The sequence below is a fragment of the Cyanistes caeruleus genome, chromosome Z (genome assembly GCF_971803275.1).
Source record: "Cyanistes caeruleus chromosome Z, bCyaCae1.hap1.1, whole genome shotgun sequence".
In the NCBI taxonomy this organism is placed as follows: domain Eukaryota; kingdom Metazoa; phylum Chordata; class Aves; order Passeriformes; family Paridae; genus Cyanistes; species Cyanistes caeruleus.
Genome location: NC_141732.1, coordinates 74,109,208 through 74,134,703, shown reverse-complemented (window position 1 = coordinate 74,134,703; position 25,496 = coordinate 74,109,208). Strand labels below are relative to the sequence as shown.

Below are 25,496 nucleotides of genomic sequence, written 5' to 3'. Positions count from 1 at the left end.
ATAAAAATGAGAAAGCTTGTTAAAAATAATAGCTGTACTAGGGCTTCAAAAATGGAGATTCAGAGAAAGTCCTCAGAAGGATGAAAAGAAACTTTACCAGTTTAAGTGAAACAGTGAACTGTCATCCAGTCAGGTCTAAATAAAGAAAATGGAACAAACTGCTAGCTCAAGGAAAGAGAAAAAAAACCCCACAAACCCACAACCAAAAAATCCCACAAAATCAAGCCCCACAAAGAATTCCAGACAAAGACTAAGGGTTATTCTGCTGAAAGCATTAGGTCCAATAACAAATCCCAGTTTTAAATATATAAAACATAGGAAGTTTAAATTATAGCTAGAAGAACATGAAATTACAAAAGGAACAGGATGATGAAGCCACAGGAGAAAAACTCAGTGATATGAACATACATTCACCATAAGTTAAGGAAATTAGGAAGTTTCTGAAGCTACAGAGGACACAGTGGAAGACCTGTTTGAAGTTGAAATGTCCTGCAAATAAATTACAGATCAACATGAATGAACAATAATGAATTGCTGGGATCAGCTGGTACTCTCACAAAACTCTGAAGGAGCTCAGGCATGAAACAGCTAAACTATTAACTGTAGCATGTAACTAACTGCCTAAAACTGCTTCAGTTCTGGGCAAACGAAGGATTTTGTTTGTTTGTTTTTTAAAGTGATCTGGAAGTATGTAGAAATCTACAAATGAAAATGTCTAATAATAAGGAATTAATAAACTCGATATATTGGCAGAGACTAAACATAAAGTCTTTATTCACTGGGGACCTCTACCAGATTCAAAAGATTATTATGCATCTAAAAAAGGAAAATATAGTTTATATAGTCTATCTAGAGTTTGAAAAGTCCTACAGCAAATATATTACCAAACATTTAAAATCTGACATAAACTAAGAGAAAAATGCATTAATGGATACCTATTATCTGGCTAAAACTCAGGAAATTAAGAGAAAACATTAAAACTGGCCTGCAATAAAGTGGCCAGAGAGGTCATCAGTGGAGCTCACAGAAAACTGTGAGGGCCTGAACTCTTTAATGCATTTGCAAGTGGCCTAGAAAGGACAAATAAGAAAGAGACATTTGCTGATGATACGAGACTACTCATGGTAGCTCAAAGGAAAACTGAATGTCTTTATTGAGGCAGAAAACTAGAATATCACAAAGGCTTAAAAAAGTATGTTAAAAACTGGAAATGGGGCAAGTCAGACACTATAAAGCAAACACTGGTTACTGTCCGTAAGTGACAGAGAGGCAGGAATTTATTTTTGAAGCAGGAGATTCATCAGCTGGAAATAAGTGATGAAATACCTGAAAAAACAGAGCTGTCTGCCTTCTGAGACCATCCCCCGGTGCACAGTACGTCTGACAGGCAGGGGTGGGACAGGACTGGTGCAAGGCACTGCTCAGACCAAAAATCACTGCAGTACCACAGTCACCAGTGTTCAAGTTGCAGGGCGTCACCAGGTCACAACCATTCAAAACAGGACTCTCCAAAGCAGCCACAATTTTTATTGAAAATGTTACCACATCACAAGCTCATAGTTGCTGCATGCTCACAATCAGGCATATACACACCCTGTACCAGAGTGGAGGGTTTTACATCTTCAATGACTAAGCCCTTCAATTCATAGAGCAAGCATTAAAAATATATTAATAATCAGGGCACTACTGACCATGCAGCACACAGGTTAATCCTGCATTTGCCTCCAATCCATAAAGAAAATATGAATAACAAACAACTTATTTTTAGTTTCACATATTCAGCTACTAGAGGGATATCAGATGTAGTGTGTTACTCCAGGCTTACTTTACAGCTCATGGAACAACAGGTATTGCCAAAAGGATATTTAGCTGGTTCTAAAATAAAATAGTGAGAGTAACTAGCTCCGTTGTTTTAAGATAAACAAGACAAATTCCACCCTAACTATACCATCATCACAGTTAAACATCATTACTGTATGGACCAGCCAAGCACAAAGATGTGTTGTGGCAAGATCCTGCCCTAAGGAGTTTACAGCCTGAAAGGCTTAGGAAAGGGAAAGAGAGAAGAAAAAGGGAATTTATTAAGCATCAGCAAGATGGTGGAAGGATGACAGAGACATCTTTTGGGATTAAGGCTTCTTAAAGTACGACAGAATTATGCTGCCTGTGTTATTCATCAATTCCTCCCATCTCAAAAATAAAACAAACCTCCAAAAAAAAAGATGAAATACCTCAGAAAGAGGAGAAGAGAAATTACTACAGTACTAGAAACAGAAGAGTTGCTTAGAGAACCATGAGGACAGGAATCAAGACTGATCTTACCTTGCCAAGCACTGTAGAAATTGCCATCACAGTAATTCTAAAAAAGTTTTTAAAAGCATAAGGCAGAACACTCAAGGTATCAGTGCAGGAAAAAGAGGCAGTAACTTTTATATATATATATATTTTTTATTTTTTTTTTCTTTTGCAAAGGAGTAGAGGAAAATACAGTGGAACCTGTAAATATTTTGAGGCTGTTTTCATTGCTGTGATTAAAAATGCAAACGGGAATCACATCCAATGAACCAACAATCTCTTAAGATTTGACATGGTATTTGAGAACCTGCAAATGCACATGGGGAGAAATTGTAAAAAATAGTAATTAAAATAACAATAAAAATGATGCAAAGAGTTAAGTCAGTTTCGTAACATGATTTGTACTCTATTTTCCTTTGCTTATTATTACTTTCAAACTACAATCAAGTTATTGTCATACCACTGAATGATGGAAACCTTGCCAACTACTTCAAAACTGACACGTTTTCTGTTGCACTAAGCATTCCCAGAAGACACTTCCCCTCATTTTAATACAAAATCCTGTCAGATCCATGGAGCTGAAAAAAAATATGTGTAAAGGATATGTAGCTGTAATAGACCTCCCCCAACTAGTCAAGTTTGGAATAAAAGACGATCAAAATGACTCAAAGATCCAGTGCTAGATTAATGCAAATATCTGCTTGTTTGCAAGTGTACTTTTTGATTAAACTGGCATACATCAAGTACAATTAGAAGGGTTATTTATAACTAAGAAATACATAATTCTGCATTTTAATGAGGGTGACAATTACAGCCAACAGTTGGTAATTAACATTAATCCTTTTGCACTGCAAATCAGAATTTCCCAATATGATTTTCATTGTCAGCAATGGACACACCAAAACTGTTACTGCAAAGTAGCTATTAGGTAGGCTGCTATGACACAAATAGGTGTTCCTGTTACACACAGTAAAGAAAGAAGCCAATGATGTGTTAAATTTGATAACCTCAGATGTTAATACAGAATGTCACTTCAAAATTTACTTGATGTCTACAACACCAAATATAATAAAGGCTTATCATTTTCATGGCCAAACCCAATTCCAAGTTCCCCAAGAGCCAGGCTTCACAGGTGAAATCTGATTTCAACACAAGCTTGAAATCTCCCATTGTTAAATTTGGTTTAGATCCCAGCTCTAGGTTCACATCTGCATTTCCCCCCAAGACTTCAAAGCTTTTAGTGGTTGTAACCAAACAGAGCAGATAAGGAGGAGCATTTTCCCAGTTGGCATCAGTTTCCACAGCAGAACTCTGGAGTAACTTCCTAAAGACAGGAATAAATAATCACTACTGAAAGATTTGCAACTGAAGCAAAACCTTATTGTAAATTCTTTCCTTAAGCAGGTTATGAATAAGATTTTGGTTCTCGAAGCCACTGAATTTTAAATCTCAGTCTTTCCAAATTGCTTTAACATATTTCTGTTTCTTGAGTAAAAATTTCTCTGAAAACAAGTTCCATATCTATAACAATGTTGAACTTATTAAACAATTCTCTTTCTGATATCTGTAATCTTCAAAGAGATAATTTAGATTTACTATGTGTGTCCTTCCAGAAGAGAAGGTATTTCTGTTTTAGCCTCTCAGCTGTTGTCTTTTCAGAAAGAAGCAATAGAATATTCCTTTTCATACTGGTCTTTAATAGGAAAAGAGCCCAAATCCTATCTATGAGGCACAGGATCACAGTGCAGCAAATAAATGAAGCCTCTGGAAGAGTGCTGAGGTGTTCACTACCTGAGTGAGGCAACTGGAGGGGGATCAGTGTCAGATAGAAGTAAATGAGAAGGTAGAAAAGGAGAACTGTGAGCAATAAGCCAAGAAACCTACAAAGCACTTCTTACAAAGAGCTGTAAAATTCACATTTATTTTGTAAGTATGATATAGATGGGTTATTTCTACATATAGAGGTGCCCAACTAAAATCAAGATAAGTGATATTAATGTCCTATGGTCAGTATTATTGAACCTCGAAAGCAATAAAGTATGAGTCGATAAATATTACATTTGCAACATAGTTAACATTCTTCTACTGTCTCTGGCACTTATTACACATTGTAACCGCAAGTCTACAATACATTATTCATATTTGGGGTGTCACTGAGTGATGGATTGCTGTAAGAGAGGCTGTCCTTTAAATAAATCAACAAATAAAAATGCAAATGTTAACATTTTCAGCCACAACTTTTTCCATCTTGAATGGGGAATGAAAATTTCACATTATATCGACAGCCAGCAGAGAGAACAATTAACAACCTACACTGTGAATAAGCGAGATTAATTTGCCAATGTCTGGTTTTATCACTTGCATATGGAACTACATTGGACTTTTTGCACTGCTGGCTTTCTTGGGGCATAGGCAAAACTTGCATCTCCTACCACATTCAGAAACTAACTCACCACCCTACTCCAAACACACTTTTAATCTTTTTAAATGTTCCTAAGTCAAAATCTGGAATGAAAGTTTTCTGGTCCTTTTCAATATTGAGTGGTGTCTGATCCTAAGGGCAAAAAAACCCAATTATATTTCTTTGGCAATGCTTGCTTAGACTCTACATTATAAGGAACTTCTGAAATCATTTTAAGTTGATATCCATATTTAAGCATCCAAAATGCAAAGATGTGAAAATCAACTACCACATAAGTAAGACAAGAGCTTGAATCTCATCACTGTCATATTTCCTAAAGCTCAGCACAACAGATCTACTTTAGACTATTCCAGTGTGCATTATTAAGTATACAATTCTGCACATTATATTTTACATCAGATATTAATTTGCTTAAAGGTCCCTGAGTACACATTCACCTGAGAAGTGCTGGGCAGTTGGGTAAATAGTTTTGTTTTTAAAATGTCCCTAAACACAAATTTACACAATACAATCTGTTTATAAGAACTCCTACAGGCCACTGTAGTCTAAAAGATAATAATACAGCTCAAATGCAGCATTCATATTGCAAGAACTTCTAAATCACTTCTTTTTTTGGCTATAAGGAACTTCAAGACAATGCATTCAGCAAGTATGAAAGCTTTGATCTGAAACTTCAACCAAAAACCACAGTTAATGCTGAAATTCTAGACTATTACACAGTCCTTTAATTTACCTAACTGTTCTTGAATTTGCTTTGTCCGATGTGAAAAACACTACAGGAGAATTATCTGTTTCCATGGTGAGCAGAACAAACTTTGCCTGTGTCTTTTTAAGTGCTTAATTTCTGCAGTGTTATAGGACTTACTGTGCCAAACTCAACACTACGTGGGGAGAGCCTCACAATTGCAACAGAGCTGTAATCAAATTAAATGGTATTTCAGAATGTACAATTTATAACTTCCTTTTTTTTTTATTTCCCCAGAAATAATTGAATACTTTAATTTAGAGTAGCTTCAATTCTGTATGCAATACAATACTTGTTTTGCTGAAATCAGTACCTGAGTATAGCTAAGGTAAGACCTAGTTTATGTAAAACCTTCATTACTAAGTGAAAGCATTAATATACCAGTACTTCTGTCCAGCTTCCCTCCAGTTCAGTAGAAACACAGACCCTTTCTTCTAGGCAAACATCAGTTATGAATCAAAAGTCATCAAAAAGGGTAACATTTAAACATTTAAACAATCAGAGTAACCATGCTTTAGGAACAAACCTACTCCTCCAAATTTGCCCAGCCCCAGTCTGGCCTGTGAACGTTTTTCCCAAGTATGTTGTCTTTGGTCTAGAAAAATAAGCAAATGGAGCAGAAGAGCTTTCCAGCCCTGCTGTGAACACAATTTCAAGGCCCTCATACAGGTGTAAACACTTGGCTCTAGAACACTGGATAACCAAACTTGCAGTGTTTGGCAGTGTTATGGAAGGCAGCAACAGGCATGCACAGAAGCCCGACAGGCAAACAGATTCACTATTAGCCCAGCTCCAGATGCCAGACAAGGAAATGCTGGGGTTTATTTTTCTTTCAAAGATATCACTGAATTCACTTTGTGCACACTCATTTTGCAAGTCTAGTCCTTCTACAGATCCAGCGCTATGGCCCTCAAGGTTTATATCTACTTTCTAGGGACACTTATTTCTTGTTCATGACACAATTCATTCTGAGACAGAGAAGAAAGTAGGACTGCAGCAATTCTTTCTCAAGCAGGAGGTAGCTGTAACACACTGAAGCCTCCAGTTGAGCCCTGCCAAGGCAGGTTATCATGCCAACACATCTTCTACCTGCCATGCCTGCTTACCCAGCCAGCCCTTCCCAGAAGCTGTGGTAGCACCCTGATGCCTCTCTCTGCCAGGGAGCTTCTGTCGCTCTCCAACACCTTCTCTCTGGCAGGCTTTCCTTTGCTGCTGCTGCCGAGTGCCAGGGTTTGTGCTAGTTAAAGCTGGCACAAACACAAGTTGAATCTAGTCCTATAAATTTAAATAGTCAAAAGTAATTAGGTTTACATGTACTGCTGAATAAATAAATTTGCTCTTAGGCTAGGGCTTTGTGTTTCAAGTTTCAGATCTGTGCCAACTGTTGTGGTTAAGCTGTTAACCCCCCCAAATCACAGATCATAATGAACATGCTGACAAACCCTAACTTTAGTGGCACAAAAGCAGCAATAATTCTCAATATTGATTAATTTAGTTAGTTAAACCTGCAGTCTAAGCTTATAACCATTCAGTGATAAATTGAGACTGACCTGCTGCCCAAGCAGGTTTTTTGATGAAGAATAGAATCAGCTTTAGGTCCCCCCAGAAATACTTGTCCATTTACCATTTTCAATTAGAGAAGGCCAGGAGTAAGGGAAAGCACAACATAGCTGTTTAACCTAGTCAATAATACCTACAGCACCAGTGGTGAGAAAGAAAGGGAAGAAGCATGGGAGAAAGTGCCCAGAATTACAGGATTTTTCATCACCTGGTTTAATAATACTTTAAAGATGACAGCTAATCAGACTCCTTTTACTGATCACTTTACCTGGTATGATTTCTAACAGCATATTTCAACAAATATTTTACTCCCCTCTGTGGAAAAGAATAGACCATCAATCCTCTTGAATAAAATTTCTTTTTCTGAGCAGTCCTTATATGATGTGCATAATTATATCTACTCCTCAGTGCTTGAATGGAATCTCAACCTAGCACTATTAGACAGTATCAAGCAGTATCTTTACACACACTTTATCTCTATGCCTGCCTTGCAAAGGTAACCATTGCTTCTAAGAGAAATGCTTAGGCAATCTTGTGGTTTCTGTTAGTTTAAAAACGCAGCTACTGTGGGAAACAGCCCAACCTAACTCAGTTCTTAAATCCTCCAAGAATTATCATCCCTTCCATCAGAAGAACAAAAAATTTCCATAACAAGTAAGTACAAATTTGTCAATATTGATAGTGGTTTTTCACCTATTATATATCTCAAGTTCTCTCAGAAGATAGAAATAAACTGCCAGCTGCTGCCAAGAAAACAGGGATGATATCAAGCATACATTTTCCAAGTCCACTGGGCCAAGAGAAGATTAAATCTGACTCTAGCCCTCTCATCCTCCAAGAAACATTTAACTCTTCTCATGAATGGTTGCACATTCCTGTTATGCCACTGCACTGTTATCTAACTAGTGGTATAAAATGCTGCATGTTCCATATTTCAATCTGCTTGTATTTTGTTCCTTAACTAAAGATTTTATTATGAGAAAATGTGGGATATAGAATATATATATATATATATATTATAATATTATATTATATATTATCATTATATTATATTATTATATATATTTATAAATGTGGGATAAAGAAAAGCAGGAATTGTATGCCATTCTTCTAGGCATTTACCACTAGAAATGTAATCCTGTCCCAAAGTAGGCAAGTTGTTTTCAGACTTGTAAGCGTAACAATGCTTTCAGTTTTTTCATTGGAACAGAAGTGATAATGCTACTTTTCCAGTGCATTTAGTGCAGACATATAGTATAATCAGGAATTGCTGACTTAATGTGATTTTGTTGCTTGTCATTAAACATAAAATAACTCTCATACAAAACATTTTAAAAGAAACGCCATTTGATAAAAATGGGGGTGGGGGAGGAGGCGGGAAAATGACGAGTGATTAAAATCTTCAAGCAAATGTAAAACCTAACAGGGTTAACACTGTCCATTAAAATTATTTACAAAGGTATTTAATGTGTCAGGCTTGGAACATAAAATACTTTCTGTTCAAAATATAAGGAAAATTAAAATGTTAGAACTTGGCATATTCTTGCTTTTTTTATTCTAACATGCAACTTAAGGCTTACTATAAATGTCAAAAGGATATGGCAGGTTTTAGTTTATATTATTCAACTTATGCTAATATGAAACAACATAGAAATTCAGTCACTTCCCTGCATCTAGGAGAATTTGATGGTTGTGTTTGCAGAATCTTAAACCACAGATTACCCAGCAGCTTACCGTGAAGGGTCAAGCTGAATCGGTGATATGGCTGTGGTTGCAAGCATTTTGCTGCCACCCATCAACCCAGGAGATACGGCTGCATCCTTCCTAGGTCCTGAAGTTGTCCCTGTGGAATGAAGACAAACCAGGTATTAGAAGCTAGAGATTTTGGAATAGATGTTTCTTCAATTCTGTCTTACTACAGAACATTGGGACAAAAAACTGAAACAATTGTCAAGTGAAAAATATACACAGAGAAATGACAAAGAGCTCATCAGTTGACAGTACTGTGCACAGCATCCTTTTCAGGACCATGCAGAATCAAATCTGTAGAATAAGACACACTCTGCAGCCTCCATCTTACTGCTCAGAGTTTGAAAGACTTGCACAGTTATTATTCCTTAAGTGGCCCACTTCAGCTTGTTTCACAGATGCAGTTCTCATTATGTGCTTTAAGATGTTAGTTCTCCAAGTGTAAATATCACTACAACAATATTTTCAACTAAGAGCCCACTCCTTCCCACCTCCAAATAATTCTTAAATTACAAAACAATCTAGATTTAAAAGTGAAGTTTGGAGGTCATGTAGTTCAATCCTCCATTCAAACAGCATCAATAGGTTTCAGACACTTGCCACATTAGGTGCTGAATGTGTCCACTGATAGAACCTCTCTGGGAAACTCCTCTGGTTCAGCTGTTTGACCAGACTCATAGTCAAAAATGTCTCCTGTATAGCTAATCAGAATTTTCTGAGTTGCGATTTTTTCCCCTGTTGTCTCTTGTGTGGCTGATGACAACCTCTAAGAAGTCTCATTCGCTCTCCTCTACACCCTCTCCTAAGATAGCTGAAGCAAGAAGGAAGATCTATGCTGAGTCATCTCTTCTTAAGGCTTCTTAATGCACCCTTTCTCAGCCTCTTGCTTCAGTCCCATGGCTGTCCTGGCTGCCTCTGACAGACTTCCTACAGTTTGTCAGTATTGTCTGTGCACTGTGGAGTCACAGACTGGACACAGTATTTATGGACACAGTCTCACTGAGCTAATTGGGGGGAAGTGTCATTTCAGCACTCTGATGATCACATTTGTATGATTATGGCCCTGTAAGAGGTCCAGTTACTCCATCACACAGGCACATCACTGACTTATTGCTGCTCAGAAGTTCACACATCATTCTTTCCTGGCAAAACTGCTTTCAGGGTTGTCCTGCAACATGGAATCAGTTCAACCCAGTTGAAGGACCCTGGCATTTCCCTTTGCTGAACTTAAAAAGGGTTCTGTCAAATAATTTTCCCAACCTGTTAAGGTGCCTTGAATACTGTGTCCTGTTCTCCAGCACACCGACTGCTTCTTCCAAGCCTGCAAAATTGCTGAAGGTGCATCCTGTCCCACTGCCCAAGCTGTTGATGTTAAGCAGCTAACAACTAAGAACTGGCTGCCAGCTGGAATGAAGACAACCCTTGAAGGCTGGTGGTAAAGCCAACTTTTCACTTGCTCACCTGAGAACTGAGTTTCATTGAACAGATTTAGTAAGACAAATAGCGTACAGAAAAATAAGAGGTAAAGGGCAGTAGGAAATTAGGACCTATCTGATATACCACACAAAAATCTGTGGATTTGGGCTTTTTTTAATCTAGTCTAATTACTTATGTGCAACTGAAGTCACTTAACTAGAGTTAGTACAGAGAAAACTAAATATATCAGCAAAAATTAAAGTCAGACCAATGTTTAGCTCCTTATGTAACTCTGTGATGACCAAATATTTCTCAGCTCTGCAAACAGAAGCATTATTTATCAGACATGCTGAAACATGAAGCAACACAAAGTTTTAATTCCAGCTTCAGTCTAAAATGTGCAGATGTCCAAGGAATTATTTAAAACAATGCACCGATCGAAGATTTATACAATTATATACAATTCAGTAAATCCATGCATTTTAAGATGCATTTTAGGGAGACTAACAAAAAAAGGCATTATCATTCTTCTGTAACACATTATTACACTATCTGTAATGATCTGTGCTTCAGCACCATGCAGTGAAAAAAAATCTTTTCTAAGAAAGAGTTAATTATCAGTGAAGGAAGTCTTGGAAATATCATGGGAATATATGCTGATTGTGTGTCCCTGGTAACTTGATAGTGTGCCAATCTATGATGAGAAGAGTGGGTATGCATATAAAGACTGGAAGACTCTTGCTTAGAGTCTTGACTTTACAAATGAGTAAGAGACATTGAGAAATCATTTAATGTGACAGTGGAATGAAGCAGCTGGATTTTAAGAAACTAATACCAAAGTAATAAAAACCTTGTTAACATGGGAGAAAATATCCAATTGCTAATACAAGACACATCATCAACATATTACATCCACGGAAAATGAGATGTATCCTTGCAAAAAAAGATAATATAGGGACTCAGTAGTGGCCAACACTCAAGGTATACTACTCTCCTTGAGTAGCCTCAAGGAGACTGTCCAAATACCCAAGTTTGAAAATATTACCAGATCTAGAAAAAGAAAACAAGAAAAGCAACTCATCAGGAATTTATTGAGGGTGTAAGGCTGCACAGACATAAAGCAGAGGCATCAAGAGATCCCAAACAAATGTATATTTATTAAAAATAAATAAAAAAAGTCTGAAAATTAAATCTTGGAAACAGCATGCAAGTCTTTTGAGGGAAAACAAACACTCAAGAACAAGCAAATATATAAAGATGATTAAATCAATAACATTCCCAAAAATGTCCAAGCTACTACTAATTTTAAAATATATTATGAGAAAAAAATAAAGGAAGGGAAAATTAGCAAGTAGAGGATAATGAAGACCCTGTTGATGTATAATACCTGCCTATATAAAGCTGATGAAAAGGAACTACCAGGGGGAAAAAAAGATACAAAGTCTTTAGTGTGAAGGATATATATTTCAGGGCTAAAGGGAATTAGTTAATGAATTTATGAAGTGACTGGTAATTATTTATGAAAAGTCATAGAGAACTGGGGTGATACAAATGACAGCAAATTAATTAGATTGCAGGTGTTAGAAGACAGTAAGAGACTGGAGACATTGCAGATGATCTAGAGAAGCAAGAAACATGGAAAAAGAATAGACACATTTAGCCTGGAAAAAAGAAAAAACTCTTACATAGCGTGGTAATTTAAATTCTGACACCAATGGAAAGAACCTGGAGCAGCAAAGACTCACAAACCTCCCCCACCCAAAAAAATTAGATATAAGCTTGCAAGGCAAGCTACCCCCAAAGCAACTATAAATGTGTCCTAAATGGTAATGTTAAGAATACTATTTTCAATTTGGCTAACTTGGTACAAGAATTATTTAAAGTAGATTAAAGAATCATTTGAGAAAACTCAAATAGCCATATATTTCTGCTTGAAAAACTGACAACTAAAACATTATTAAAGTGGGGAAATACAGCAGTCTATATTTTAGAAGTGTAAACATTAAGAATGAAGAAATATGGTTCAAGCAGCAATGGAATGAAAGTAAGCAATGGGAAATCTAGGTTGATAATCATAAAAGAAATCTTTATGACTTGAATAATAGTAATATTCATAAGACTTAACATTTATATAGTACTTCACATCTTCAAAGCACTTCACTAATATTAACTAATTGCTCTATTCAATTGTAGGGAAGAGTCTTCCCTCAAGGGAAGAAGTTCCAGATCCTGAATCCCTAAGAAGCTACATCAGAAAAACTACTGAAAAACAAACACTATCTAGAGAAATCAGCCCCTGGAAAAGTACAGGGCTAAAATGAGCTAAAATTATTTTCCTTCTCTGGCTTTTTTTTTTTGCATATGAAATAGGGAACTGTGCATGCTACACAACATCATGCAGATGTTACATCCAACACGAAGAAACAAAGGGAAAAATAGATCTTTCTTTTGTTTAAATGCAAGAGGTATTTCAGGAAGAGTTCATAAAGAGGAATACTTAAACAGAAATGTAGAGAATTGCTCAATATTGCACAGTGCAATGGATGTAAGTTTCCCAGTCCCAGAGCAAAATTTTCAAAAGCAGAAAGGAAGAGAAACACACATTTCTGTAGTCCAGTGCTTTTTAGCTAGACAAGTTGTTAGATTTTAGTACATGGTGACATAGCTGGTGGTGACACCAATAAAAACAATTTACTGCTGAAAGGATCTAAGACTTCAGGGTTGCTTCACTGCCTAAAGTTTTGCTGGTAAAACTAAAAAAGTTTGACTACAAGACACAAACATCTGCTAAAGCACAGGAATAAAAACTAAGGAGCAAACAGAAACAGAAGACAAAATCAACAGTGAGGGAATAAAAATTGATTTCCTAAGTTGATCCAGTAAGTTTGTACCCTGAAAAGAGAGAAGTGACCCTTTCTACTCCACTAGATGAAGGGACCACAGTTAGCAGCACTCTTCTCCCTATTACTAACCATTGTCAGGGAGAAAGAAAATATGTATTTGTTAGGAAATCACCCTTTTCAAACTCACCGTTGTCACAGCAAGTGAGAAATCCTGTAGGCAGGGAAGTCTTCCACCATTCCAGGATGGGGAAAGCTTCCTGATTAGTAATTTTAAACCTGATACAAGTGCCTGTGTAGCTCTGGAGGGACACCACTACTGATACAGCCACCACTCCCAGTGGTTCAGCAAGTGCAAGAGCTCACATGAGCACTCACATTGCACTAAGGTGTGCTTGGATAGAGTCAGCCTCCTGGAGAACATACAATTTAAATAGACTAGACTGATACAGGCGTGAGAAAAAATAAACCTCTGTAGCAATAGGTCAGCATCTGATGGTTGAGAAGTTTTCAGCTGAAAATGTTTCTGTACACAGGACTGCTGTACTCTGACCAAAAGGCCACCATCAGGTATGTGAGTTTCATGCCTGAAGATATCACCTTGTGAATTTCATTCCCCTTTCTCATACTGCATTGAACCAGAAATCCCAGGTCAGCAGCAGATTGGAATATCCAGCAAAAGCAAGGACAGAGCCAACTAAGTCCAGGCTACCCAGAATTAAAAATCTTGACATTGTGTCCTGGTGATCTCCTAAGATGGAAAAAAGACTTTACAAGTATGTGTGTGTGCTTGCTAAAGGAGTCCATATATATAACAGAAGGAAGCCAATTAAAAAGGTACTAAATACAGAAGACTTCAGTGATTAGTGCTAGGTAATTTGCCTTGTGATAAACAACCATTCAAATCAGTAATAGACCTGAGGTTGTTCCACAGCTTGAAAGCATTCCTCTGAACTTTATCAGCTATCACAGCAAGTGCTGATGTTCGTAAGTCAAATTTTCCCATGCATCTCTACACCATAAAAACCAGCAATCCCAGTAGGTGCTTGCAAAAGATACCCACCATCTTCAGAGATCATGCTAACTAACCACTACAATCACTAAATCAGCAAAGGTACATCTCAGTCGCTGTGTGCAATAGCCAGATGCAGCTTGTAACTTCTCCTCAGTCCTACAAAATGAAATGAATGAATGAAGAGGCCAGGTTGGATATTTTCCCCTGCATCTATGGACAATAAATTACTTTTGGGGACTACCCCCATCCAAGGAACAAAACCCATCATCCAGCTGTGAAAAATCCTAGTTTCATCACTGTAGCACAGAGAAGGAGGGGGGCAGAAGGAAGAGGAAGAAAGAAGGAAAAAAAAAAAAAAGGATAGCTGAAAAAAAACCATAAAAGAAAACCATCAGTGAAAATTGCCCCTGAAACTTTGCAGAATTGTAACGGCTTTCTCTTGCTTAAATTGATTGGTGTAGCAATGTTATAAAATGACTATTAGGATTCATTGTGCACAACAGAAAGTGTGAAATGTCAGCAGATTATACAGCAAAAGTAATGGGTCCTGAACCCCTGTTAGTCAAAAATGATTTTGTTTCAAATTAGAAATTGATTTTTTTGGACACAAGCCCTTTACAGGCTTCCAACTTTTGTAGCTGTGCCTTGGAAGAGATTAACCTCAGCCACTGTTTGGGTCCAGGCTGATGATACCCTTTTCAAAGTTTCTTCACAGGGACTGCTTTTTAATGTTGGTATGGTCTTAACCAATAACACGAGTTATTTGTTCCTTTGAGAACTGCACCACATTTCTTCTCATTTTGCCATTTTCTTTATTTTTATGCTGACATATACGGCAAACGGGAAGATAAGTTAAAATAAAAAAATTTTAAAAAAACCACTAGTTCATAATTGAACCAAGGATTATGTTCAAGGCTAAGCAGTGAAACATTCAAGCTGCTTTTGTTCCCAACCTTTTCTCTTCATAAGAGAGAAAAGATTGCTCCTCTGCTCCTTAAGTGGAGGCAGTAAGCTAAGGGCAGGATAGGTTCTAGCAGTACAGACACCCCTGTGTGACAAAATAGCAGGTTGTGATGGTGAAGTCGTCACTCAAGGAGGAAAAGAATGCAAGGATTACATTTAAAGAGTAAACCCTACTGCACTTATTCTCACTGCCTTTTAGGAAAGTTAAAAACAAATAATTGAAAGAGTTTTTTGAGAATAAGGGGCTACTTTTTTTCCAGCAGACAGGATCACCACTTGTTATTTAAAATATTTTGTATTTTTTTAAATGGATCTACCACCTTCTCTTAGGTTGTTTCAAACACCTGCTAACCTCTTCCTTTAAATGTGCATTTTACTAATATTCTTTTCAACACACCAGCACACCCATGGCCCTGCAATACAGCATGCTTCCCCTTACCTTTCCTGGACTTGGTGCCTTCCCTCTTGGACTGCATTAGAGGGCTTTTCCCGTCATCCATATTTGCACCAAAGCCAACCATTTTCTTCCCTGAACTGCTCCCACAACTGCTCCCAGGTTCTCTGGAGTTTTTGCTCACTGGAGGTGTCCTCAATAAATAATCTTCATGTTTCAACACCGGGACACTGGGAGGAAAGAAAGATTGCACAGTTACATGATGCATTCAGCCCATTAACACTGCACCCAGCTCCCTACCCAACTTTTACTCTCCAGAAGCATAAACATCATGCTGCTGGTTGAGTCCTTGTTGAATCCATTTATAATTTCTGAAAGCAGGATGCCTAAGGCTCGAAGAGTTACCAACCCACTTTATCAGGAGTCTTTGGTTATCAGCAGCCAGCAGCACCCTGACAGCTGTATTTGGAGTTTTGCAGCATTGGGCACATTCCCTAAAGCATTAGATCCTGGATTTTTCAAGTCAGAAGTGTTAGAACAGCACCAGTGAGATGAAGACACACAAATGAAGACAAACTTTGTTCACCACAATGGGACAAAATTGAAAGAAAGAGTAATTTAAAAAATGTTCACTTTGCTAGAATAAAGGGGAAACAGAGAAGATTATGTAAAGAGAAATATGAAATTTTAGTTTGCAAAAGGGAAGCAGATCACAGAATCACAAAATCATTTTTAGTGGAAAGGACCTTTGAGATCATCTGAGTACAACTGCCAAGGCCACCACTAAAGCACATTCCCAAGTGCCCCATCTACATGCTTTTTAAAAACCTCCAGAGACAGTGAGAATCTAATTCAAGAAGAAATGGATGAGAAGAGAGGAAACAATGAGGTGAGATTGATGAATAGAGGTACTTTTAAAATTTAAAGGTATGAGCAAACTGGTGGGAGAGAATCTGGTGCAGAAGTGCAATACTTTGAGTAAATTAAGGAAAGAGAAAGTTGATCAGAACCATTATGGTTCAGGATGAACTTCAACACAAGATCATAAACACTGCATGGACAGAGGCAGGAGGCAAATCTAGTGATGGGGAACAATCATGGCCTCAAGCTCTGCAGACACAGGTATCTCAAAATCGTCTGGGCAGGCAGGAGGCTATGAAGACCCACGTTTCTCTCACTAAAGCTACTGCTTTCAAATTCTGCTCTCTGGGAAAGAACTACTGCTTTAAATGACAATTCCCAACATCTGCAAGTCATTAGTCCCTGTCATAAAAGGCCCCTTTACAAAAGAAATTAAGAACACAAAAAAGTATCTTTGTATTATCCAAATAAAATAATACAATTTATCTCAAGATTATATTGATCTACTTAAATCATGGAAGTGGCAAACAGCTTTCTTAAGTTATTAGAAGATAAAATAAATCTTAACAGTTGGACTCCGTGATCCTAGAGGTCTTTTCCAACCTAAACCATTCTATATTTCTATGACATTTTTTAGTTTTACACCGGCAACCCAAAGCTCACTGAGCTTTTATGAGTTAAGATACAGTTTCATGGAGATTGAATCATAAGAATCTTTTACGTAAAAGCTTGCACTGACTGAAGTTATTGTAGATCTGTGGAAAAAGCAGGAGATGATAGCTAAATTAAAAGTTTCCCATCAATGTGCTGTATAAGACATTGTTTAATAGGGCCCACTGAGCCTGTTGGACAATTAGCACTACTCCTGTATTATTAATGCAGAACAGTATATAATGGCTTATGACCTATAATAACTGACTGAAGTGTTGGATATAACTTCTCCAAATAAGCTCCGTTTACTTTAGGGCTTCTAACTGTGTGACCACTAATAATTCTGCAAAGTGTTTTTAAAATTTATGGTGGCCTAAATTAGTATCTTATTTGAGTTATATGAAATTATTAACCTACTAATTCCTGCAACTACAAGAACACCAAGAGGTGGTTTTGGATCCTAGCAACTGCTTAAAGAGGCTTAAAGGTGTACTACCTGACCAGATTTCTCTGATAAAACAGGACCTGATATTCCATTTGCCTGTACTTGGGATGATTAACAGTATTTAAAAAACAGTGAGGTTGTCATTATTTGGATGCTTTCTGAGTTGTTGAAAGCACATTTGATTACAACCTACACTCCTCAAGTGATGACCTTTGGCTTGCAGATAAGGAGGTGATCACTGACTGGTTTTCCTTCTGAATGCAGTATCTTCTACATGGTGCAGTTACCTCTAGAATACTGAGTTCTGTTTTAAATACAGCAATGGCAGAGGCAATTCAAACTGACACCAAAAAGAAGGTACATAAGCTAAGGTATAATAAATAACAAAAGCAAGTGTATTTGCATTTATAACCTCAGTAAACAACTACAGCCTCATTGTTTAGTACATAATAGAAGACAGCTTATGCTAAAGTTTTGCTCAAGAAATGATAAGAGTCCCAAATCTTAAAATGACACTTAATCTCAAAGATGCGCAGACCAAGGAGGGAAAGGGAAAATGCAGAGAGAAGAAAATTCAGTAATTAACTATCTACCACAATTAAACAAAGAAAACATAAGGAAAAAAAAATCTGTTTCAGAGCATAATTACTCATTCACCTCTGGAATAATTAGTATTGAATGATGTGACTATTGCAACGTGGAAATTTAAACTTAACATATGGTTGAAAGGAATCGGGAATTTATATCTGGAGAGATTTAGCAGCAAAAGAGGTTTTTGTCTATTTTCAAATCTAACTACTCATCATGTCACTCAAAGGCACCATTGTTAGGAGGACTTCCTGCAGGTCACCACAATATCCAATGAATTTTCATGGCACTCCTTGAAACTACCCAACAGAGAAGACCGTCTAAATAAAGACCTTATTAACCTACCTACCCTACATACCAGGGCAGGAGATGTAGTGTGACCAGAAAAGAAGCGAGTCTCAGCACTGCTGCCTCATTATGAATATCCAAGTACACCATCACCAAAGGAAATCACACCTTGAACATTCCTTCCATCCTTTCTGAGCCTCATATCGCGATATCCCTGCTGAGCGCGAATGGCAAATTTTAAATGTCATTCAGGACCCATTGAATACTGCTAGTATTTGCATTCCTTAAAAAGTAGAAAAACATTAACCTTTTGTTTTATTGAATTAAAATGCCATGGAAATGCTGATGTAGTCTTCAGAGACTGAAATACTTTTACAAAGAAGAATAGCTGTCATTTATTAGACACAAAGAACAATTACTTGATAGGATGCTTTCTGACAAAAAGCAGATTGGTATTCTCATCATAGAAAAGGCATTGTAAAAAAACCCGGCACAGACCTCTGAGACTTGAATAATTTAAAGCTGCATTTGGTGCAATTTGAATTTTTCTTTAGGGAGGCAAAGTTAAATACCTTTAATTTGTTCTAATTATTTCAAATTTGCAAGTTAATTATGGCTGATCATTAAATAACAAAAAGGACTATCGTCTCCATAGAGTTTTACCTCCTACCCTCTGCATTACTTAAGCTAGATTTTAGTATGCATGAATTAACTTTCTAAATAATCACATGGTTTGACTAAATGGCTCAGTAAAATGAGCTCTGATCCTCACAATAAGCATTAATGGACATTAGAAAGGCTATTGGGACCCATGTTACTTACATTATAAGTATTTTTAATGGGGTCTTATTTACTAATCTTTATGTACTGTTCAAGTTAGGGCATCATATAGATACATTATTCTGCTTTAATAGAGGAAAGTCAGTTCTTCGAGATACTAATATAAATGTCCATTTAGAGCCAACTAAATTCATTTTTAAACTAATGCAGGAAAACTCTGATAGAATATAACTTGTTTTAGCTGCTGATCCTGATGAATCAATCCAACATTATGGCAGCCTTGTTCTGCAAATGGAGTTTTGCAGATCTGTTGAATCGCTAAGCAACTCAAGCAGCTCAGGCTCTTGCCAGAGTCATGCTTACTATCAGCATGTGATTTACCTCGCCCACGAGGCTTCCTCTCTTCCCTGCTCCACACCCAATGCTCAGCTGACTGGGTTCCTAGTCTCCGGTCCCAGATTTGGATGCTCACCTTTCACTGAACTCTGATCTTTCCGTGCATTTTTCAGTTCAGATCAGTGTTGTAACTATTCGGAAACCCAAAATGCGACGCAATGCATGCCTCCACTATGTATGTTCAACAGATGGCTGCCTTAATGGTACCCTACTGCACTCTGCTGAGGAAAGGGCTTGTGAGTTTAACCATTATCAAACTAACAGATTGTCGTGGTAGGTTAGCTCCAAAAGCAAACATGTTGGAATGTTATTTTCCTGTTCTGTAATTTCTGTTTTAAAAATAAAATAATTAACAGTTCATGTGTGCAATCTGCTGCAATTATATCAGGCCAAGAATGCATAACACTTAATGATGCAAAACTGGTGATAAGTAGACAACCCAAGCAATACGTTTTTGTAGCTGGAACCTGAATTGCCATTTCAGATGCAGTTTGACAAACAGGCTGAAAATTGCTTCCTCCCCTGCCACTTTGGCTGGGAATATTTTCCAGCCAGATCAGTTTCCAGAGTCAGCTCAGTATAAAGCAACAGCACTACAAGCGCTGGCACAAAAGAGAAGATGCCAGGATCTTCTTTTCAGCAGGGGTCCAAATTTAGATCAGTTCACATCAAGCTTGTTATCAAACAGCACTTTTGAAACCACCCGTTCCAAAGTGGGGCTGCTTGGGAGGTTGTTTGTCTGCATAGCAAATAAAAAAATATATTTCTAGGGAGAAAAGAAGCACTGTAGACTTTGTACGCGTGGTTCTTAAAACAAATGGCAGTGGTCTACTGAACAATCACAACTTTTCCAGTCCCCTCAAGTGGAGCTTAGGAGAAACACATCAGAAGAAAGGAACCAGCAGAGAAGCAAAGAGGAAAGAGAAGGGAGATTGATCTACTTGTTACTGCTTTGTGCAGGATGTACAAATCCAGAGGGCAGCTGAGCAAAGCTGGAAGGGAGGTATGAGAGCTGCAGGTGAGGAGGAGAAGCATAGTGTTACCTTCAGGGCAATCTCTCATCCCTGAATGCCATCACCCTTCCCTTCCTAAAAAATGCTTTTTTAGCTTAGCGTTTTCTCCTCCCTTTAAGAAGCAAGAAAAATTCCTATTCTAATACAGACCTTGCAGACCATATTCAAGCCCAGAGTGAGATTTCATGGGCCAATTATAAAACCTGGCATTTTGAGGGTTATGTTAGATGCATCAGCATGTTAATGGCACTGCTGGGATCCAGTGAATGTCAATAAGAAACAGCTGCTTTCCTTTCTAGAGAGCATGTGCATTTAAAGCTTTGAGATCACAGAATCAGAGAATAGTTTTGGTTAGAAGGAACCTTTTAAAAGTCCCCTGGTCCAATCCCCCAATGTCCCAATGAGCAGGGACATCTTCAGCTAGAACAAATAAATGGCTCTGAGCCTAACCAAAGTGACCTTGAATGTTTCCAGGGCTGGAGAACCCACCACCTTTCTAGGAAACCTGTACCACTGCTTTATCACTCTCACAGTGAAACATTTTTTCATCATATCTAACTTGAATCTGCCCATTAGGTTGAAAAGCATGACCACTTGCCAGTTATAGAACCTGTTCAAAAGTCAATATCTTCCTTAAAAGACCACTTTAACCATTGAAAAGGTGCAGTCAGTGTTCCCCAACTCCTTCTCTCCTCCAGCTGTCTTCAGGACCACATCCATCTCCCCTCTTACATATCTTTTAGGCAAAAGGCAAGAGAGCAGGGACAGGTAGGGAAACACTTCAACAGTCAGTAAGAGCTCTGGAACTGAAATATAAATATTATCAAATCTGCTTGTAATAAAAGGATTTTTCATCACAGAAAATAGACAGTGATTGCCTACAATCTACATGTTATTATGCAGACAATATATTGCTGAGCTGTCATGCAGAGATTTCATCTCTTACAGCACTATTCAGGCTCAATGCCCTTGAATCCAGTAATGCCCATGGCTGTGTTAGGTTTCTCTGTTGTTTTTCAGGTTTTTTTTCCCCCTGTTGAGATCTCTCTCTCAAACCTACTGCATTTGGTTTACTTTTCTCTCATCTTGGAGGAGATACACTGTGCTAAATTTTTTTCTATATCTGAAACTGTACCAGACTACAGCAATCCGTAGCATGGCTTCCCCAAACCACTCTTCAGAGACCAGTTCCTTCCCCACTCCCTCAGTGGCTGATGCTCAGATATTTAATTCTGCTAGCAAGAATTGAGGCCACATATGCTCTTAATTAGCAATGACCTATTAGATCATACCAGCCATAGGTGAAACCCTAGCCCCACTGAATCAATCAGAATACTGTCTTTATTTTCAGTGAAGTCAGGACTTCACTTAATATACATGGTTAGAGGTCCATTTGTACCAAGTATTAAGCTAAATTTAACCTAGATTTACAGTCATGCCTTCCCTTTGAAGCCCTTTCCTTCCTCTGGTTTAAGCTCACTACATTTCAATTCCCTACCAGAACCTTTCCAACATATCTAAGTTTTCCTAATAAACAGCAAAATTACAGCAGTGATTACTTTTCTATCTTTCCTGAATTCAAAGAAAATTCTAGCATAAAGGTTTTCAGTCACAGAGAAATGGCCACAGGAAACAGACTGGCCAAGTTTTAGCAGGGCAAAATTCTGTGACTGTGTGTTTGGCCTTTCTTATAGAGCAGAGCAGCTGTCGTTCCAGCAGACTTTGCTGTCAGCCTTCACAAAAGGAAGTCATGTAAATGTCAAGTCAAAGGTATAAAAACAATCCTTCGAAACAGTGTCTGTATATCTGAAAAGCCTGCCTGGCTGTCACCAGTCAAAGCAACACAAGGAATGATGCAAAACCCTGTTCAGGACAAAGTTTTTGAACTAAATCTAAACTTCTTCAGTACATCAGGCAGCATCACTCTCTCCTTCAGAAGGAGAATCACATGCTCTTTAGCAAAGTGAATGCCAGTCTTAGTGCCTTATCCAGCATCACTAGAGTCTGGCTGAGAGCCAGCCCCAGTCACAAGATACCCATCGAAATGCCATATGCAAGCTATCTCCTGAACAAACATGCCCCAAATTGGATTGCAATTTGGTTGTGATAAAGGCATAGAAGAACAACACATCCTCTCTTCTCAACTTGGCTCACCCAGAGCAAAAGGCTTCACAGTGGATGGGCTGCATTTCAAAACAGGCTGTGGCAGAGATGGTCTGGGTGGGCAGATAACCACCTGATCTCTTCCTTTACTAAGATTACTAGTACACAAGCACTCTTCTCCTCTAAAGAAGTTTCCAGACATCCTGATAGGTGTTGATAACAGCAGCTTTCAGTAAACGAGCAGCAAATTGCAAAAGCCCTTTTTCTGATCATGGATCGCATCATGGAGCAATCATTTGCTAAGGGTAACTGACAATACAGCAGAGGATGGACACACTAACAGTCAGGTATACTGTCTATTCTTCTGAGGCTGATTTCTCTAACCAGGGACCATTACCGCTGAAAAAAACACAGAAGCACCCTTGCAGGATCCATTTTTCCATGAAATTTCTGTCCTCTTATTTTAATCACCTTTATCTGTACCACAGGATGATTCAATCAGGCATGTTAAGAGCAGGTTACTACAGGTTTTTAGGATTATAGTCTGTTAGTGTCAAAGTCTTACAAATCTTGGGACTAGTCTGGAAACTGCAGTGCGTTACTTACTCCAAAAAGCCATTTGGCTCCTCTGCCTAATACAAACTTGACATGGGTTTTGATTTTTGTTTTATAATGATAGAAACAATCATGTTCAAATTTTGCCAGGTCGGTAACTACAAATGTACATGCCATCCTAAATATTCTCATACTACAGCATCTTTTGAAATGGTGTCATACACTATCCCAGATCAGTTAGAAACACTCTTCCTGATGCATCTTCACACTTCATTGGCCTTTTTTCCATGATTAAATCACATCTGTGGGACATGGTCACTCCATGATTAAAGAGTATATTAATGATTTACCACTACACTAGTACTCATCCATATTATATTGCTTAGTAAAATGAAAACACTGAGATTGTTTATTGATCTGCTTTAAGAAAAAAATCCCATAGCCTGAAAAGAAGTAAATAGAGAAGTTGAGACTTTGGACTTTACTTTGATTAGTAGATTACCATGCCCAACAGATGCAGATTTGACAAGATAGCTACTGGTAAAGATTTAAAATAACCATTTTAGCCACTTCAGTTGCCTTAAATTCACTGAAGTTAAGTATTTCACAGAGCATGTTTGATGGCTAGTGACTGTAAAATCAAGTATTTATTGCAAGAGCAATACAGACTTAGATGCCTAAATAATGGCATACAACTATAAAAACCATGGCCTGGGACCCACAGAAAAACCAACACACTAAACATGTCCTTTCAGTACATATATTTTATGTGAATTTGACAGCAACACCAAATATTGACTCAACCAGGATGTTTACGGAACAGATTTAACACATATTTGCACTTGTATTTAGAAAATATTCAGATATAATAGAACTGAAACCAGATGGAAACCACTGCCTCACTAAAAGACACCACTGAGATATGTATTGGCATTGCTCTGATGTCCACTCTCAAGGGGAAGAACAAAGGGAAGAGATCCTGGCACAAGGCTGGTTGCCATGAAGCTTTGGGCTTGGGGCTGCCAGTTCCCAGCCTCTGGAAACCCTTCTGGTCCAGACACAAGTGATTTTTGCCATCTTAGAGCTACCACTATTGATTTTTGGGCGTGAAAGTCTACATTTGCATACATTTGTTACAACCTGGTGGCAACATCTGGCCAGAGCAGATGCCGTGGGTGCCACTTTGACACTCTGACGTGGGTTCAGGGGTTTGCATTATTTGTGCTGCCAAACCATCTCAGCCCTACTAAGTCCACAGCTGGTATATAAACCTAGCCCACCTCTCAGAGATGTGGCTTACTCAAAAAGGATGCAAAGACGTAAATGGAGATTAAGGGAACACAGAGTTAAAAAGAAAAGAAGGATTAACTATGCATTGATCAAACAGAAGGGCATGTAGTTATACAAAGAGGTGAAGTCTGGCACTATTGACAGAAGACACTTGCAAATTGTTTTGTTTCAAACTCTTGTGCGTGCTAGAAGCCACACGAAAGCATTCCCACAAAGACAAGCTGATGACTTGTCACTGCAGTTGAGTTCTAATGCTTTTCTCCCCAGATCACCAATGAAATCTTTTGAGTATGGCTTAGATTTTAGATGGATTTACTAGGCAGAGACCATCTTTGTAATCAGTGTGAAGAAACAGATTTGTCTGAAACTCACCAAATTAGGATTGAGGGTGGGGAGGGGAAAAGAGCACCCTTAAAAAGCTTAGGAGGAAAAAAAAAAAAAAGAGTTCAAAATGATAAAATGTAAAACAAGAAAGACATTGTCAGAACACACAGATGAAGGCAGAAGTCACCATGACATGACCCAAAATACAGAAAGAATTAGGGAATGTAGTAGCAGCACAAGGCTGAAAATTAATCCAACACACCAAAAAACCACATAACTGATGGAGTTAAGAACAGGTGGTGGCAGAGAAAATAAAATAAGAAACAGCTTTATGACTTTTAACAGACAACAGGTCCCTGAAGGAGAGTTCAAAAGAAGCAAAGCAAACAAGATCTTAAGAAGCAGCCAAGATACCCATTTGGAAAACTTATTTTGAAGCAGGTGAAGGAATACTGAGCAGTTAAAGAAGACTTTAGAGTAGTCAAGGTGCAAGAACTAAAACAGAGGGGTTTTTTTAACTGTTGACACAGCAAAAAAGATATTTTGGCTGCAAAGGAGAAGGAAGCTGCAATAGCTGTCAGCAGCCCAGATGCATGCAAAGGAGAGTGATCCCAAGGTTATGAGTCTGAGTGGCAGGGAGGATGTGGCATTATCAAAATCAGAAATGGAGAGAGATTCAGAAGAAAAATATACGGAGCTCTGTTTTGGCCAGATTAGGGATGATCTGAAGGGAAAACAACTGGGATTATGTGTCAGGGAGGCAGTCAGATATGCAAGACTAGATGGAACAGAGCAGAAGGTTT

At 38.0% G+C, this 25,496-nt stretch overlaps 1 protein-coding gene across 12 annotated transcripts in view; it reads right to left on the bottom strand.

Moving 5' to 3' along the window:
• KIAA1328 (KIAA1328 ortholog) overlaps positions 1–25,496 on the bottom strand; it is a 172,675-nt gene that overhangs the window by 20,539 nt on the left and 126,640 nt on the right. For all 12 annotated transcript variants that reach the window (XM_023944086.2, XM_086869909.1, XM_086869907.1 and 9 more), the window contains 2 exons: positions 15,445–15,629; positions 8,757–8,865 (listed from right to left, as the gene is read on the bottom strand). In XM_023944086.2, the coding sequence (XP_023799854.2) occupies positions 8,757–8,865; positions 15,445–15,629 (294 nt within the window). The remainder of the gene's footprint in view (positions 1–8,756; positions 8,866–15,444; positions 15,630–25,496) is intronic.